The following is a 20,132-nucleotide window of genomic DNA, read 5'->3' on the forward strand; positions in this document are numbered from 1 at the left end:
AGCCACTCTAGATAATTTATGGAAGAAAAAAGTTAATAATTCTCCATGTTTCCTTATAAGTAGGCTGAGTATGGTGACATTAAGCCTAACGTTACTCGGTGTGATGGCTATTGCCATCTATTCTGTGTTTAATTTTTTCTTTAGACTATATGAGAGGTGTGTGGCCTAATCCAGGACTGCAGTTTCTTGGACAGAGACATTGAATTTAAAAATTGCAAATGTTAAGGTTAACTTCTGTATGCTTAAAACCTGTTGCAAAGGATCGAGTCCTTTGTCACTGTTCAAACTGGATGCTAGAATACACATTTCCGTATCTCTTTCAGTGCTCAAATTTATTAATCATGTCTTAGAAGTAGGCTCTTTCTACGTGGGATTTCTAACAGCTACAAGGATTTCTTTAGCGTTTATGTTGGTTTTGTTCCTTGTTTTCATCTGCAGTAACAAAAATGTTAGTACATTACAGAAATTTTGAAGACTGGGCTCTAACCATCAGGTTTATGATTTCATTTTTGTACCTGGTACCAGAATTTTACTGAATTTTCACATCACTGCTGGAGCTCCAAGCATTCTGGACTAGATGATTTAGCCAATCTAGTAATCTTATTATTAAGCAAAATTAGTAATTTGCTAAGCAGAAGGTAGCTGAATACTTCTGTCTTCAATATTTAAAAACGTTTTTTGAGAAAGAAGAAATAAAATTAAAAAAAAAGGTATAGCTCTTGAAAATGTCTGCTTATTAACAATGTTTGTCAAAGTCTGTATTAATAAAGTTAGAATACAAGCCTGCATTTGTCATGCAAGTTTTTCCCATGGCTGAACCATCACAAGGAAATAATTGTGTTAGAAAAGAAATGTTAGAAATCTGATTGAAGAGGGAGACAAAAACTCTTTTATGACTCATTTACGATTCAATTCTTGCTTTACTGGTATTTATATAAATACAGATAGTATTCATTTCAGTGATTGGGGGGATACATGCCAAGTGTATACCTACTTGTATGTTGAAATCCATACACTTTCAGCAACGTGTGCCTGGAGGAGCACGTGTGTTCCCTGGCCAGGTGCTAGCAAAGATGGGTCATAGCTACGCAGTCAGCTTTTGATCCTGCCTGTCTGGTCATGACTACAGGAAGGAGCTTTCCACTCTGTCATGTTTCAATCCATACTGAAAACCCGTCCATGCATCACTCTACAAGGTCAGCAACTGAGATCTACTTTGAACCTTTTAATACAGGTCTGTAGCCCGTGTATGTGCAGTTCACAATGTTGTTATGCTTCTGATTATTGGAAGTAGATTAATCTCTGTTAGCTAAAGAAACAACCTTCAGCCATGCTTATGCTCCATGTATACATGTACATGCATGCTATTGTCATGTAACTACTGCATATATGATTACATTCCAGTGGGGATACGGTCTTCGTCTCTTCTTCCAGAAAACATGTAATGGCAGTAGTTACCCACTTGAAAATACTATATCTCTAGGCAGTGCAAACTCCTGGTCTGCTTTTGTGGATGACTTCTACAAGCGTTGTGGAACCGAAAGCCACAGAGCCTTTTCTCTCATCTTTTTATGAGTGATAGAGGAATGGCATGTTTCCAGAAGTCCATCCCCTTCTGTCACTCTGGGACACGTACATCCACAGCCTTACCGTCATCTGCTCGTGTTTTCTTATGATGAAGTGTTTTAACAGATCACTACAGCAGAATTTTGTGAAAGAATAAGAATAGTCTGAAAACTAAGACTATAGGAACCTGCTTTGATGTAGGTCTTTCTAAACCAAATGCATTTGTATCAAGGAAAATAACAAGATTTCCATTCCAGCAGCAGTCACAACCCATATTCCATGGCCACTGTAGCTCTTGCAATAGAAGTCAGTGTTTTATTGCGCATTTTTTCCAATTCTAGTTGCTTTTTAGAGTTACCAGAAAATTAATAGGAAGTTTAGAAAGGACAATGCCAAGATAAATTTAATAGTGCTCACTTAGTCATGACAATAGGAGTCACTCTGTTCTCTAAAACTCACTATTTCATGTTTTGGACAGTGATGCCCTTTGTCCAAATTGTGTTGCAGAATTGCCTCCAAAGTCTGTATAAAGCATGGTAAAGCATGCTGCGTGGCTTGGCTGTTGAGTGGCTAGCTTAGTCACAGAGAATCTATTCTTGAAGTCTGTGCAGTGCCCTGACTAGTGGTTTAAAAGAAATTGTTGTAGCAGTTTATTTGGCCAATTGTGGAAGATATTTTTTCCCTGCACATTTCACTATTTAATTTTTTTACTGTGTCCATGCAGAAGTTAAAGTTAAACATACTCCAGAATAATTTGTCGGAACCAAAAGAAACCAGCCCTCCAGTTATCTTAAGTAATACTCATTGAACTCAATAAGCTTCCCTCCTTCCTATGCAAGCAAAATTAATATTCTAACATCAGGAGTCAAGAATATCTTGGATTTCCTGAAAGAGTTGTGGATCCATCCTTTGCATCATTCACTTCTGATTCTCTTTTTCATGGCTTCTATAACTTTTCTCAGTCGTGGTAACATCGGCTAGTTGAACTGTAAGCTTTAATGATGTAACTGTCCTGAACAGACTTAACTGACTCAAAAATTGCACCAGGTTATTTTAGTTCTTTAACTTGTTAGTTCTGAAGATGAAATGGGACTGTACATCCAGGGTATGAAACAGATATTTTTATCTCTATTGAAAAACCAAAGCAACTTTCATAGCTGGGGTTGATGTGGGATTGATGCAAGAACAAACTATTACAGCCCTGAGGTTTTTAAGAAAAGTTCCTATGCAGCAAGATTTATGTCTGAAAAATTGTGACACATCCAGGGAAAAAATTTGCACATTCCACAGGAAGAGAAAGTTTCAATCCTGCATTTTGCATGCCAATCGTATAATCAATGGTACACACCATTCAAAGTGGTATTTGTGTGAAGAGTGTTTCCCTGTGTAGTAAAAATAGCTTCTTAAGATTTGATGCGCATATTATGTGCTATCGGTTCTGCAGTAGTTGTCATTACTAAGATGTTGGCAGAGGGCTTATCCACTATTTCTTCATTTGCCTCAAATGTCAGAATTTGTGATAACTTGGAATTCAAGCAGATTTTCTGAAGTTCAGTATTTACCTATTCTAGATACCTTAGAGATTTTAAGCATTTATCCAAAAACAGCAAAACCCCTTTACTTTCCAACATTACATCAGGAGAGAGAAGTTTGTCAGAAGGGCAGTCATTAACCACTTTTGATTTAAAAGGGGAAAGATAAGCGTAAGCACTGGCATTCTCTAGTTGGATTTGAACAGGAGAATATCCTAAAATTTTATATTTTTGTTCCCAAAACATTGCTTTCCAAAACATGGAAAAGAATTTGGGTAAGCGTACAAGTTAGAAATGAAGTAGGAAAACAGGTTTTCTACTGTGCTTGGCAGTCTCGTATGTTCTGACACAAGCATTATGTGATACTGATTTAACATGAGAACACTTGTAAAAAGTGAGAAAGAAATTGCGTTCTATGCAAAATAGGTATTAGACATCCTCAGCTGTCAGAGGCACAAAGTGAGCTACTAGAAGCAAAAGCCAGAAGAGTAATTGCCGGCACCAACATATATTAACAGCAATATAGTCATTGCGCCACCAGATCATGGTGACTATTTTTGGTTATAGAGGAAAGACAAAACATCTTCTCCCATTAGTAACCAGTGGTATTATGTAGGAGGGGCAGGAGGATATATAGTTCAGCAGTGATATAGTGAATATATCTCCACTTCCTCTGCTATTGTTCTTACTGTCTGATTTTTTTTTTCAATTTATTTGAGGGTACCAGTGACTTGAGAATTTATTGTCACATTATATTTTTAAATTGCTAGACAGTTCTCAAAGCTGTAAGTTGTAACTATAAAGCAATGCTGCTTTTGTGCCTTTGTATCATTTCAATTTAGATGACCATAGTAGGACCAAGAAAGAACATCTCTTAATTACCGAAATAAAACCCTGTTGTAGAGTTTGAGTGTGCCTTACAGACACAGCAGTGTATATTCAGTGCTGTATTTCAAATGCATGTACGCCACGTAATTTTCTACGATTTTAAACATAAAAGGCTGTCAACAATTGGAGTTCTGTAAAATAACACAGTGCAAGAGAAATGGGCTTGGAAATTAATAAATCAAATCTCAAAGATTTCAATTTATAAGCACATTTTTCAGGATTTCCAAACAAAGGATGAATACTTGAACAGTCATTTTCTCCCTTAAGGCATCTTGGTGCATTTATTAAAAAATAACAAGAACAGCAAAACAAAACAACAACAACAAAAATTGTAGGGCACCAACTTGGAATCTAAAGGCTTTAATGTCAGCAGTTTGAGTACATTTGAAAGATGTGGTTTGACATGATGAACTTTTGGGTGTAGGCCATGCACGCAAATGGCTGTCCTTTTGCAGATGTTGGGAGATTCTCTCCAGTGTTTACCACAGTCTGCAACAGTAATGTGTAATAAAGTTCCTTACCTCGTACATGAAAGATCTGCAGAAGGGATGCAGTATTTTCTTTTGTGCAGGCTCAGGAATATACTCAGGACAACTTACTTTCCATTGATGTTAATAGTAGTATGCCTTATGCATGTGTTTTATGCATATATACCTATAATACATGTAGTACCTGATTTATTTATCTGTACCTCATGTTTATATATAATGCATTCTTTTGCTTATAGGGCAGCAGAGTGGAGGACTAGGTAGAGATATTGTATTTTTACTTTTAAATGAACACAAATGTCTTAAACATTTTTTTTTTTAAATGAAGGAGTTTCAAGATAAGTCCCATTACCTCGTATTTTCCATGGATAGATAGCACGCATACAGATAGCCACCACATTTCAGCTGACAGGCAGTAGCTTATTAAATTATTGTAACTTGAGGGTATATCTGAGCCCTTAATTCTTGTAAAATTAAGATGGATAATGCAAACTGGAACCAATCAGAAATCATAAAGGTTCACAAATGTTCTTTTTCCCTTTCTTGGGCAGAAATACCCATATTCCAAGAATCAAACCATATTTTAGTTTACTTTTTTAAATTATTTTCAGGCCTGATTGTAAAACATGGCACTTTGTCATGTCATTTCTATGTGGAGCTTTGATTAGCTATGTTTTATTGAGAACCCTCTTTGGGTTAACATTGACTTGATGTGGTAATAGTAGTTTCTAAAAGAAAAAAAAAAGAAAAAAAAACACACATAAAATTCCACATTATGTCCTCCTTAACTTCAGTAGTCATTTATTATATCCATGGAAGGAATGTAAAGTGCTGCATGTTCTATTTTCAAATGGTTAATCTACCATAGAAAACTCCCTTTTAGGCATGCTGATTCCAGTAGTGACTGTAGCTAATCATGGTTCTAAGGACAAAAAAAATCTGAGAAAATAAACATGAACTAAATGATAAAGGAAGTCTTTTTATGTTTTGTCCAATCTCTGGTTGCTTGGTATCATTGACTAAAAAATCAACTATTCTGTTTATTGGCAGACCTTACAGCGATACAGCTGGGATTCATATGTTCAGTATCAGCAGAGCTATTGCTATTTAACCACCTTGGATTAACAAAAACTTTAGTTGCTTTTAAGAGCCACACCTTTGCATATACAATGTACTGTTCCTTAATTAGGGGAATAATGTGTATTTCAGTTTACTCCTCAAAATGATGGAGGAGGCAGCTTGGTATTTGGGGTAATTCACATTTAGCACCAGCACATTTCCAGAATATGTTGGAACTAAAACTTAGAAAACAAAATCTTTTCCCTAAATAAAGTAAGGTTTTTGTTACTTTATTTTTGTGATGTATAATATGCACATGGTTTCAAGAACTGTAAAACAGCATGCACCTCCTCCCTTCTTTCTTAATGTATCATGTCCAATTCAGTGTTTAATTACATATTTAAAGTTAGTCATTTAATCATGTAATAGATGCAAGTACAAGTTTAAAATACACCTCCTTGCTTTACTGAAATGGGACCATTAAGTCTGTGAGCCTGAAAAGAGTTTATGAAAATGCATACATATCTGAGTAACACTGAAAGCAGAGTTCAGCAATGCCCAACGGGCCGCTTTTACAATAGCAATCCACTTCTGAAATGTTGGTCTCTGCAGGGAAGATCACTATCATTATAATTAGAGCTAAAGTACAATGGACTGCTCACAGCAGCTATTCTAAAAAGTTCTTTGAAGGTGAAGATGAGTGGTAGACATTCTCAAGAGCAGAAAATTGCTTTCTCAAGTTAAAAAAAAAAAAAAGCCAAATAAAATAAATCTTTATGTTGCTAGATGGCTAAAAAATATATATCTTTTTTGCCATCCCATTTAAAATAAAATCATTGTATTTCCCACTTGGAGGCTGCTGATGAGAATTAAAGAAAGATATGTAATTTGCAGTTTCCCAGAGGAAAATCTGATACATAATTATACTTACAAATAGATAGATTTTGTGAGCAAACAAAGAGACAAGTATATAGCAGCTCCACCTCCAGTGATCTTGTTCAGTTTTTCCTTTCAAAATCAACAATTCTCTTTTTCTGCTAACTGAAGGTTGATTTCTAGGAACTGATTAGTGCTTTTAGGTAGGTACATTGGAACTGATGGATAGATGGACATGAAAAATATTTGAAGGCATTCTGATAGTTTTTTATTGTCTTGTTTTTAAATACATGTCCTGACTGTCTTTAACCTTCTAAATACTCAATCAGGCAATTGTCCCAAATTGAAAACCTGGTATCAACGTACAGACCTTAATTTTCACACCAAAGCTAACAAATTTGGCAGTATTTCACTGCTTCTCACAGAATTATATACTGGCTATATATACATACCATGCCGAAATTGCTGCAATCCCTTGAAACTGTAAACTTAAAGCTACTGGTGCAAGGATCCTAGAAACTGAGTGAAAAGTTTTCTCTGTGGAAGATGGTAATGCTCCTGTCAGGGGCGTTGAAGTTGTGACAAAAAGATTACAACACTGGTTGCTCTTTCTTTTAAAAAAACAATGAAGATCTGGAAAGGAGGTCATAGGACTTAGCTCTGTAAATAATGGGAATTATAGAAGAGAAGGACAGGTAATCATTTTTAAGAAGGAAAAGTACCTGTAACCATGAATTGGAATTTTGCTCTGTTAGCTGAAATACAAATAATACACCATCTGCTGTAATAAGGAAAATTGCAAAACTGTAGTACAAGGACAGAGCTTCAAAATCTACTTCTTTTTCATATAGAAGACACCAGCCTCTTTATTGATGAGTTTTGAGATCTGGTTTTTAATAATTCAGAAACACAGAAGGACCGAGGCTGGCAGGACCCCCTGGAGGCCCCCTGGTGCCACCCCTGCCGAAGCAGGGACCCCCAGAGCAGGCTGCCCAGGCCCACGTCCAGGCGGCTTTTGGAGCTCCCTAAGGAGGAGACCCCACAGCCTCTCTGGGGATCACTGAGCCTGGCTTCATCCTCTCTGCACCCTCAGGGATTTAGGGACATGGATGAGATCCCCCTGAGCCTCCTCTTCTCCAGGCTGAGCAGCCCCAGCTCTCTCAGCCTTTCCTCACAGAAGAGGTGCTCCAGTCCCACAGTCTTTGTGGCCTTTCACTGGGCTCTCCAGTAGACCTGCTCAGTCCAGTTTGGCAAATGAAAAGGATGCAAAAAAGACCTGCTGTAAATTTACTTCTGATCTAAGGGTAGAACACAGTGGTACAAATCAAAGGTTAACAGAAATATATCTATAAATGCAATAACGCTTGGGTTTCTTCACATTCAAATCAAGGAATTAACAACTAAATAGTCATACTTGTGAATAATAGCAATGATCTGACGGACACAGTGGTTTTATTTTGTAATGCATGTGTATTGTTTTTTGTTTTGTTTTGTTTTAATTTTGGATTTTTTATTTCATAGGAGTTAATGTTTTCTTTGATATAAGTAGTCTGCAGACTTAGAGTTTGATGTAATGATGTTGATTTTCAAAATACCTAGCTTTTTGGCAAGCAATCTGACCATTATAACAAAGTGATATGGCATTTTAAATACTTTAATGCCCATGTTTGATGTGTGTTAAGGAAATAGCATCATTATTTCAGAAAAGTATTCCCGAGTAATACAACTCCATTGATTGCATGAAGTTAGCAAGTAAGCAAGTTCTCTCTTGCTGTTATTATATTGCAGTTAGGATAACAAACTGTTGTAGTTATGTACGACTTGATTAGTGATTTTAACATACTTTGGCAGACATTTATCTCCCAATTTAAACTTATGACTGCATAGACTATTTTTTAGGAAATTATGGTCTTTAGGTTTTAACCAAGAATTTTCTGGTGGAAATAGGCACGTTTTACTTACTTTTATAAGTTAATAAAATGTGGTTTGTGGCTTTTTAAAAATTTGCTGTCAGAGAAATACTCAAATTTTTGTTACTTTCCTCATAAAATACTGCTGAATTGATGTAGCCTTCAAAATAGATTGAAACAGATGAACTATCAAGATTAATAATCTGTTAAAAATTATTTAATTTAAAAAGACCACTTGTATTTAAGATAGCTTCAATAGTTAAGCCTGTGATACTTTTAGTATTTTTTGACTTCCCATGTAAAAGAAAATGTTTGCCAAAGCGAGAAATGCTACCTTTTTCTTTAGTAATACAGATATAAAGTAAATACGTTGAATTTTAACTAAGGGTATTATCTGTATTTTTAAAAGTTAACACTGAATAAAAAAAAAAAAAAACTTAGCACTGGTGAAATCCTTGATTTGATCCTAGAAGTGCATGGTGTCATGACATGCAACCAAGCAAAATGGTACCTTTGATAGCATTCAAACTCCTGTGCCTCAACTCTCAGAAAATATCCTTTTGAAGGGAAGTTCACGTAATTTTGACTCCCTCTAGTGGGCAGCGTTCTCAACGAGACACTGGGAAATGTGCTCAATATTAAAATCTTTTTCAATATTAAAAGTTTTTATTTTCATGGTGAAGGTCTTATTTCATTTTCATGGACAGACAATGCCCTTGTATACTCCTCCACTCATTATCACTCAGTTTGCAATGTATTTTTTTAGTATTTTTATTTTTGTCATGTCATTGATTACCTATGTGAATACTTATACATTAGCAGATGGGACATCCTTTTTATTCTGTGCTAAGAGCCTCTTCTGTTTTCCATACTTTCATTTGCATAGCCTTATAATCCTGAAATTCTACAGTTTTCTTAAATTATTATTTAATTGCATTTGAGGTACCACCAAAGTAAACCTCGTGAAGATCCCATCGACTGCTTCCAGTCCACGAGACACTGCTCTAGCAGCAGTTATATGCAGCGCACTTGCGACAGTGCTCTTGGCTCTTCTTATTCTGTGTGTTATCTATTGTAAGAGGCAATTCATGGAGAAGAAACCCAGCTGTAAGTTTCCAGTTATTACTATTTCTTTGTAATATTCATATATCGGTATTAGGCTCACAAACCTTTCCACATATGAATTAAAAAAAAAAGAAAGGATTGTTATGTCTACATGTCTACAACATTCAGACATGTTTAGCGTTGAGATGAACAAGCTAGCAGAAGCCCAAGACTATATATCCAGTCACGTCTGCTGGCTCAAGTGAAGATGTTCTAGCTCCTACTGAGAAAATGCTGTGCAGATGTCCAGAAATAGTTTTGCATTCATTCTGTAACATACTCTGTTAAATGCTGCAGAGAGATATTTGGACCATTGGGTATCCAACCTGGGATGTCATTATATAATTGCAATAACAATGTGGAAATACCATGATGAAAGATTTGTGTGTCACATGCCATTGTGAAATACTGATGAGCTTGTTGAGATAATGAATGTGGCCAATGGAAATGGCAGAATTTTCAGTAAAGATTCGTTTTTATGGGATTATTCAACAGCTTGCATATCATGAATATTTTCTGGCACTGAGTTTAAATTAAGAAAGAGAAAAGTTGAAAGCATTCTAGTTCCCATTTTTCATTTAAAAAAATATTTTATGACGGTATTTTAATGAACCCTGGATGTCAAACAATAATATGAACTTGGAAGAATTGATGTCATCACTGTATACAGCCCGAACAAAAATACAAAGATTTAGAGGGGAGTTGTAAGAATTGTTCCTAGCTTAGACAATATAAGTTTTAACCTTTCCAATACAAGTTTTAAAAAATTTAGACATAGCGAATACAAACTTCAGTTAGTGAAATTTAATAACTCATTTGCCCTGGCCTACAGTTATACAGATTAAATGAAGTCTGCTGTTAATATAAAGCTCCTCAAGGTAACATAAACAAAACCCCAGTGGCTGAATGTAGAAAATTTCAGATTGGAATCACTGAGAATCATTAACCACAGAGAAAATAGAACAGTGAATATGATATCCTCTCAAATCATCATCAAAATAAGAGCAGATGTCTTCTTACGAGAGGCTGTAGTTGAACCAGCTGTTGTAGGGTTTGTTGCAAAATCTGTGGTTTGTGTTATGTCAAACCCCGTCATCATTGTGGATCCTTCGGGTGGAAAATGTATGGAAATGCCGTATATTATGACATTTAAGTGTTCTTTGAAGATAGGAGACTCTGAACAGGAAAAAAGGTATCATTTGCTAATATATATTTTTATTCATTTTATCCAAAGGGTCTCTGAGATCACAAGACATTCACTACAATGGGTCTGAATTGTCATGTTTTGATAGACCACGGCTAAATGAGTATGACCACAGAACTTGTTGCCAGTGCCAGAGAAGCACATCACAGACATGTGGTATGTTAGGTCTATTTAAAAGTCACTTTATGGAACAGGAGTAATACAAGCAGCAGAAACTCATGATGAACATTTATCTAACAATGGAGTTGTGACATTTAGCTTTCACTGCAAAGCAAACATAGTCAAACTACCACGTGTCCTAGGCTAATTTCACAATGAGAACATAGAATTGCTAAGTAGTTATTTGGTTATGATTTTTTTTGTTTTGTTTTCATTCCAATGACCATTCACTTATATAAAATCTTTAAATGTCTATCTCATTTCATTCTGGTAAAAATAGCACTGCATCTGCCTTGGAGACTTAAATTGGTATGAAGGATTTCACAGACAGTAAGAACATGATATGTCCTCTAAAGGACATTCAAAAACCTGAGCAATTCAGATCACCGAGATTTTGTGAAGCACTATCAGAACAGATGCATTTATGATATTAATATGTATATAATTTAACACAAGAACACAAGTTTAAATAGCCTAGTATGTTAATTGTCAGAATGTGGTACTTCCTCTTGCATGTACCTAACTGAAAAGTAAATTAATTTAAGAGGTGGATATTCAGATTATCTTGACTGGCATCTGTATTAATCCTGGGGGAAGGGCTTGCCTTTAATAAATAACTATTTTTAAAAGTATAAATTAACCTATTTTTTGCAATAAGAAAAGTATTTCCTCAATCTATATATTATAGTGTAATTAGTAAAATAATACTCAAGTTTGAAAGAGTACAGAGACTAAGTTTATACACAGCTTTAACACATTTAACATTATTAACTCAAGTTTCATTCCCTCAGGACCAGTTCACTTGATTCCATCACTATGCTGTGATGAGACCTGTAGCATGGAGCACAGCAGTCACAGTTGTGCTTTCCACTCACAGACTACACTCAATGAAAGGTAAATTACTTTTATAAAAGTCTATTAAACGTTAGCTATTTTGTATGCAAATTAATGTTTTTACAGGAAATAGCTGTTTGCAATGGAATAAATGATTTTCATCCTGCAGCCATATCCTCCTGTTCTTTGCAAAAATGGGTTTATGGTAAAAACATCTATCAATAAATGAAGAAAAAAATATGTAATGTTTAAGTATTATTTAATAAGTGCTGACATGTTACATCAGTTTCTCTGAAGTGAGTATTTCTCTCACAAGTAGAGAGAAGTATTCTTCCTCTTACTCTATGGTACCTTAGAGGCTTTGGTGACCCATGTTCCTCCTATGGGTTATCAAGGTGCTGTATAAACGGGTGAATCTGGAGGGATTAAGATACAGTTTAGAATTGTCATGAGGATTTTCTTTTTTTAGAAACTCTAAATGACTGTGAAGCTTAAAATATCTACTGTTCCTGAGTTGCTACCAGATTGTAACCATTATTTTCTCCCAAACAGATGAAAATAAATACAGTAGTATTTCTTCAAAACGAGCTAAATATATAAAATTTATGGTGTCATTCAGAGTTTCCTGGTTACAGATATTAACACAAGATGTATTTATTTCTTTTAACTGGAATTGTTTTCCATACCGGGTTTAAATTGCTTTCCAGCTGTTTTGTTCCTCTGGCCAAATGTAACTAAAACCATAGGAGCAGCTTCTTCATAAGTATTGCTTATGCAATAGTTAGGTTTGTGACTTAAGTAGATGTAAAATACTTAAATTTTCTATTGCAACTTGTTTAAATACCAGCAAGTTTGAGTCATCCTTTTATACCACCAAGGCTGACAAATTGAGAGTTGTGTACTTTCTGAAAGGTCTTTTGGTTGAGGCTTTAAAAATAAATGTCATATCCATGCTATGTGGACATCAAAGATCTGTGGTTCCTTCCAGCAGAAATGGAGTTTGCTCCAATTTCCTTTGCCAAAATAATGTATTTCCTTCAATTGTGGTGCAATGTCCTGACTTCTACCCTCATCTATAAAAATGCTTTGTGTATATATCTAAGCTGTTAAAGCATCATCTTTTGGAAATGAGTAAAGCTACTTAAAATACGCTATAGGCAATGTTAACATGGGATGAGTTTTGGACTCACAAATTGTTATTATATATCGGATTTAATATAGCCTTTACATTTTTATAAATCCTGTAGATGGTTTTCAAAATAAAGTATGTTACTGTATAATTTCTTGTTAATATTTATTTTGGTGTACTGTATTAGGAAGCATTACTGGCCTTTCAGTAGAGATGGGCATGTATAGTGCTTTGAGACATGTCAGTATCATGGTATTTGAGATCATTGAGTTTCTACTTCCACTTTCTTCCATTTTTCATAAAATAATTCTTATAAGAATTTAAAATCCTTACCCTTCTTTAACATTAGGCCCTTTCTACATGAAAGAGAATTGGAGGCAAACTTTTTTTGTTCACATTTTGAAGATTAGACAGAACGAACTGAAAAATCTGAAGTGAATGGATGGTTAATATGAAATCATGCAAATAGAAAAAATTTTAACCAGTCATGTGGTCTGTTCGCTTCCCTCAATCTGGTGCCACTTTTTTCTTTTACTTCCATTAGATATTTCTCAATGTATTGTTAATATTTGTTAATATATTTATTAGATGTTAATAAAAGAAAAAAAAACACTAGTGTTGAACATTCCATACTCTTCCTCAACATCTTTTTTGCTGCAATTTAAGCTCATTATGTCTTATCTTAACCCTTCTCCACACACGCAAATTAGAGAACAAATAAATCCCTTCCTCTTTGCAACATTTTTTTTGTATGTGAACACTACTACAGTACTTTTCATCACATTCCCATTCTTTAGACTAAACATTCCAACTGTGTTTCATATTTTCTATTTTAGGCATCCTTCTTTACCTCTAGTAGCAATCTCCAGAGCTCTCTTCATTTCCAGGGGAAGGATAAACTGGCTTCCCTTTCAAAAGAATTTTTTTTGGACAGGGTGCCTCTGGAGTGCTAACTTAGTATGACCCTCTTTAATCTTTTTGAAATACCTGTAACTGCTATTGACAATAATTACTATTATTTTCTGGAATGTTCTTGAATCATGTGTCTTTTTCATCTGCAGGGCTTCTGATTCTGTTGGAGAAATGATTCCTACCTTCCTTGGTTCTCTTTCACACTCTGCCTGTGGAGACATTTCAGATGCTTGGCCTCTTATGCAAAACTCAGCTTGTTGTGACAGCATTTCTTTCTGTGAATCATATTCAGAACTGACTGGAGTTGCTGCAAAATCCTGCAGTCCGGAGACTGAAAATGCAACTACTGTTGAGTCAGATAATAACCAGGAACTAAGTGATGTACTTATTTCAGCTAAGTCTCTTGATGGAAACATTGCAAAGTCCTTTGAAATCTCCGAACACAGAACATATATAGAAGTTTCATCACTTCAGAACGCAGCGGCTGCTGAAACCCAGCCAAAGACAAAGTGTAATGGAACAGCAGATGACTCTACAGAGTGATAAAGAGGTAAGGAACATAACTACAAAGAAGGAGTGAGAATGAGTCCTGCAGACAGATAGATAAAAATAGAATTGTAAGAAGTTATAGGGTTGTGTTTCTCCATAGGTTACACCTAGCTGTCACTGAAATAAGCTAAAACTCTTCAAGAGAGCCAGCAGTTTCACATTTTAAAATGATTGACTGAACTTGAAAGGTGTAATTACTCCAGGTGTAATGTGAACCAGAATAAAGGGGTAAGCCTGTACATCAGTCAGTTTTTATCAACTTTTCTTTACATTTCAGGGGAAAAAAATCAGTCTTATTACCAAACTATTATGTGAGGCTAGTCCTTCTTTATGAGGGAAGAACTGAGGACTTGTCTTACACAAAGCATGAAATACAGGCAAGTGTTCATCTAAAAATAAAGAAGCACAAAGCCTTCTCTATGAAGTTCTTATGGAAGTAAGAGAAACAGACAAGAATCTCAAATGTTTTAAAATGTTGTTTGTGTTTCCATGTCATCAGATAAAACATTCCATGAGTTTGTCCATAAAATATAAATATAATTTAATCTATAAATGCTCAGTTTTCTAACTCAGAGAAAACAAAAGTCTCAGGTCAAAACGAGAAGAGGAAATAAACACTTGTCTCTACTGTGTAGCAGTGTAAGCATCACAGAAATTCAGTCTGCTACTGTTGTGATCATTGTATCATTTATATTAGCTGTGCTTTGCTTTTGTTGGTTTTATTATTATTATTACTAAAAGTTACTTTCTACTATTGAAAGTAACTTTGAGCAACAAATAGCTAATCTGTGAAAGGATCCCCAGGTATGGCACGTATACTAGTGGTGTTATTCATGGATTATGTAGGCTGTGGCTGGAAAGCTGAGGTAGTCTTCTGAACATGAACACAGAGACAGGAATAGAAGCATTTGCCACTAATATTAATAATCTACCACATTCAATTAAGAATATTATGCTATCTGTAATTATGGAAATTTCAGGTCATCTGCAGAAATAAAACTGCCTTCCTTTGATCCTCTTCCATTCGGTTTGCATGCCACTTTCATGTTGTTCTTAAATAAGAAGTAGAAAGTAATTTAAATAAGAAGTAGAAAGCAATTAGTATTTAACAAAAATATACATATGCTGGAAATATGTAAGTGCAAAAGTTAATTCTTTGCAGATCAAACCTTAATCTTTAGATGACATTTTCAAGAGGAGAAAAGGGAGATAAACAGTGCTAAGTCAAGATATTTTTTTTTTGCCATTGACTTCAATGGAAGTTATAAGTGACCCTGAAAATCTATTGCTATCGCTAAAAATAGCAACCTGATCTAGGTTGCACATAGGTTTTTCAATCTGTTATTTACAATTTACAGTTTGGAAATAAATAGTTTTCTCTGTAATGCTGGAATACAAATAGTTATTGTCTACCACAAACATCCCATGTGTCATTAACCAATTGTCATAGTTTCACTTTGGAATATGCCAAATATTGTATCAGGTGGTAGTCGTATTCTCTAGTATTTATAAGAAAGGACAATGACATGGCTATAAATGCAGATCTTAATGCTACTATTTTGCAGTTTTTCAGAGGCAATCAATGGAGGTTGAATGCTCCAGTGAATTTTAATGGACTAGAATTCCATATTAACAAGATTTAAAAAAAATCAAAAGATCATTTATGTGTTTTTTCCTGCTAAACTGAGCATTAACTTAAGCCCTATGTGATTAACGTTATTTCAAGTTCTTGTAGATGAAGGAACCATAGAATTTCATTAAACCGTTACAAAAATTAACTTAAATTTCATAGAATCTTTAAGGATGGAAAAGACCACCAAAATCACCTGGTCAAGCCATCCCCCTCCCACCAATGTCACCCACTGAGCCATGTCCCCAAGCACCACGTCCAACCTCTCCTTGAACACCCCCAGGGACGGTGACTCCACCACCTCCCTGGGCAACCCGTCCCAGTGCCTGACTGCTCTTTCTGAGCAGAAATGTCTCCTCATTGCCAACCTGAACCTCTCCTGGCACAGCTTGAGGCCATTCCCTCTGGTCCTGTCACTGGTTACCTGTGAGAAGAAGCTGACCCCCAGCTCCCCACAGCTTCCTTTCAGGCAGTTGCAGAGAGCAATGAGGTCTCCCCTGAGCCTCCTCTTCCCCAGACCAAACCCCCCCAGCTCCCTCAGCCGCTCCTCACAGGCCTTGTGCTCCAGGCCCTTCAACAGCTCTGTAGCCCTGCTCTGGACACGCTCCAGGACCTCGATGTCCTTCTTGTACTGAGGGACCCCAAACTGAACACAGGACTCAAGGTGCATCCTCACCAGAGCAGAATACAGGGGGACGATCACCTCCCTGGCCCTGCTGGCTGCACTATTCCTAACACAAGCCAGGATGCCGTTGGCCTTCTTGGCCACCTGGGCACACTGCTGGCTCATGGTCAGGCAAGCATTGATGTAGCACCCCCAGATCCTTTTCCTCTGCACAGCTTTCCAGCCACTCTGCACCAGGCCTGTAGTGCTGCATGGAGCTGTTGTGGCCAAAGTGCAGGACCCGGCACTTAGCCATGTTGAACCTCATCCCATTGGCCTCTGCCCATTGACCCATCCTGTCCTAGTCCCATTTTCATCTTACTTCTTATGTGTAAATTGTAAATTTTCTTACTGATTCATATATGTATGTATAAATCTTTACTGGTATGTCAAAATCATGTATTCTTTGATTTTTTTTCCCATTTACTCTTCATCTTTCTCATCTTTTTGAAATACTTAGAGAGAAGGAAAGTTGTTTTAGTACACGTGTATGGATTACAGTCTTGCATCGGGCCATACTTTGTTATTATATTGCCAAATAAATAATAATGTGACAAAATCAGAAGATACAGGTTCAGTCCTCAGGTTTAGGTGAATTTTCACAGTCAGCAGTAAGTATAGCAGTATTTTTTTTAGCATTTAGTCAGGTACAGAAGTACATACAGTTGTTTTATGAGTTTACATAACCACTGTTCTATCAATTTCTTTTAGGAAACCAAGCTACTTCTCTCAGCACTAAAACAGAATGCTTCCCTAATTCTCCTCTGCTGATTGTCATCAAATACGGTCTGGTCTTCAATGATACACAGTTTCAAAATCAGCTGGAAAAAAATGGCATAATTTCACAAATTGCAAGCAAGCAGTTGCATCTGAACCAGAACAGCTGTAACATGAGACTTGAAGGAGCATCCTAGGAGAACCCTGAAAAGTGGATTTGTGACCTTTGGCATCCTTTTTCTTTTTTTTTTTAAAGAACCTTTTATTCCATAAGATTCTCAAAAAGTCTAATGGAGTGAGCTTAAAAGTATATGTAAATACTGCAAAAAATATAAATAAGTTAGTGTGTTTAGATGGGTGTCTTAAATATGGCTACAGATGTCAGAAGGCCTGGGACAAGACTTCGCCAGTTATTCTGCTTGCAGATTTATGCATGCATTTGGATTTTTTTTGTCTGGTTCTAGTTTTTAACTCAGTTTCCTGCTGTTGAAGGACTTAAACATTTCTATTTATCCAAGGATCATCTATTGATAAACTGAAGCTTTTATTATATATTACATCATAGTCAATAAGCTAGTTTGGGGAGTTAAAGACTTTGCATGTTACAATATGTATGATTGAAGTCCCTTCCATCCAATTATTTTGTTTGTGGGAGGGAGCATTGTTTTGTTAAATGTAGCAGGAGATTAGCTTTAAATTAGATTAGGTTAATGAAAGTCAGCCGTATAGATAGGGATGTTGTGTTTAATTGGTAGTCCCAGTGTTGGAAGACAGCACTTGTTGTTATAACATGTATCTTTTGGATGTTGAAATATGTGTAATCAACTCACATCAAAATGTCAAACTACAGCAGGTGTGTCATCAAAGTATTCGTAAGTGAGACCTATGACTGATTATTTTTTAGTAATTAATTATTTTCTGCGGCCAAGCTTCATTGTGACATAATTGACTCATTTAGTAGGCCTTCTTTTCTTTTTATTCATGTCACTGTCTCCTTCTCATTGTAGAATTTTGTGTAAATTCAATTTGTCCATACAAAATATGAAAATGAATTTGTAACATTTTTTAAAGATACTTCTGAACCAAATCCTAAAAGTTATGTGCATGCCTAGTCAGTCATCACCAACCTTCTGCCCTCCTTGTTCCTTAAGATGTTTTTAACTGCAGTTTGTTGTACCACTTCCTATAATACCGTTTGTTCTGCAGCCATTTTTCCCTAAAATAGTGTTCACTTCTGTGAGCAATCCCAGTAACCTCTGATGATTCATTACATTCAACAGGCTCAAACCTGTCAGTTGTGACCTCTAGCAATTATTCTTTAAAAATACCCAATGTGCCTTGACAAAAGCAAAGCAATCAGCAAAACAAATGTAATTTTGCAATAAATATTACTCATCTTTCTGCACATTGTTCATATGGCACTGGAAATGATGAGACCATAGTTGTGTTCCATAATGGAAAAAGGCTTTTGCTTTGAAGCACCCAGTAGAAGATTGAACCTGTGCAAGAAATAGCTTGGCCCAGTGTAGGCAGCCAAAATCAGTGAGCTTATTCATGCATGTAGAAATGTTGAATAACAGTTCTCAAATTCAAACCAAAGTGAACCAACTACATAAGGGATTTTTTTAAAGTAGTAGGTACTACCATTTGATCACTGACATAGTAGAATAATATGCAGTTATACAAAGAGAATAGTTATACAACTAAAAACCGAAACGTATATATTCAAATAAGAGTAGTTTTGAATAATTTCTTTGGATGCTTTTGTACATTTAAGAAGAGTTGAAATATTATTTTTCACTACATTTGCATGAAGAGATGTGTGCTTCTTTGTATATATTTTGTAAATAGAAAAAAAATAAATCCAATGTGCATTTCATTGTATGGCAAGATATTTTTAGAACATGTGGAGATTTAACTTTTCATTAATAACAGTTCTTCAAAAAGCTTTGTTCAAAAATGTTGCCAGCATCTGCCACAGTAAGTATGTTTCCCATTGGAATTTACACTTTGTACAATTGTTTTTGTCCGGCAACTCTAGATGAGATGAAACTACTCATTTCTTCAAATGAGTGACAGATAGCTTGAGAGCAAATTGGGAGGAAAAATGAAGACAGTGTTTTTTAAATATATATGTATATTGTGTATATACTTTTTTCCTTAATTTAACCAAATTGGTCTTTTTTATATTGCCTGTGGCAAGCAGTGTTGTACATGCCAATAGAAAACATACACTACCACCGCATTTAGACTGCCCACATATCACATCTAGGGGCTTACAGTGCTGTTTTAATTACTCCTTTTAAGAATGTAAATTAAAACCTTGTATAAATCATTTTGTAATACTTTTTTTTTTTAACTTGTGAATAAACTGTTACATGAATCGGTTGTCACTTGTCAATTTCATATTAATAATAGCATTCTATACAAAGTTAGTGGTCAATTTTATTATTTTGAGCAGAATTCCATATCAATTTAATTTTATTGAAATTACAGCATGATTTGATACCTCTTGAAGAAGCAATGAGTTAACATCAAGCTTTAGAGTGACAATACTTAAAAAGGTTTTCTTCTTGAGAAAGGACAAAAAAAATGGTGAGCACCACCTTTAACTGCCTGTTAATGTCTTCAAAGACATTGGTTTTCTTTTCAAAAAGAAAACCAAGTACTACACGCAGTAGACTGCTTCAGATAGGTGATGTAAATAACAAGTAGCCGTACTTTTCAGAGAGGGATGCCCCAACCGTGGCACCTGACGACTACCAGCAGAGCATCTGCTTGTGTTGCATTGCAGCAGCAAAGGGTGGTTTCAGACCTTGCCTGAAGAAATAGGGAATATTGATGGACTAATTACCAAGGATTATCTAGGCCATTTTAGAGCATTTTCCAGAATGTTTATATTTAAACAATT

The 20,132-nt window shown here is 35.6% G+C and overlaps 1 protein-coding gene across 5 annotated transcripts in view; it reads left to right on the forward strand.

Annotated features, from left to right (window-relative positions):
- Nucleotides 1-19,609, forward strand: part of TNFRSF19 (TNF receptor superfamily member 19) — a 63,649-nt gene extending 44,040 nt beyond the window's left edge. For all 5 annotated transcript variants that reach the window (XM_068671691.1, XM_068671681.1, XM_068671709.1 and 2 more), the window contains 5 exons: nucleotides 9,262-9,426; nucleotides 10,658-10,783; nucleotides 11,578-11,680; nucleotides 13,811-14,211; nucleotides 17,216-19,609. In XM_068671691.1, coding sequence (XP_068527792.1) covers nucleotides 9,262-9,426; nucleotides 10,658-10,783; nucleotides 11,578-11,680; nucleotides 13,811-14,204 — 788 coding nt within the window. In that variant the 3' untranslated portion in view covers nucleotides 14,205-14,211; nucleotides 17,216-19,609. The remainder of the gene's footprint in view (nucleotides 1-9,261; nucleotides 9,427-10,657; nucleotides 10,784-11,577; nucleotides 11,681-13,810; nucleotides 14,212-17,215) is intronic.
- The last annotated feature ends 523 nt before the right edge of the window (nucleotides 19,610-20,132 follow it).

Source organism: Anas acuta, chromosome 1 (genome assembly GCF_963932015.1).
Source record: "Anas acuta chromosome 1, bAnaAcu1.1, whole genome shotgun sequence".
Taxonomy (NCBI): domain Eukaryota; kingdom Metazoa; phylum Chordata; class Aves; order Anseriformes; family Anatidae; genus Anas; species Anas acuta.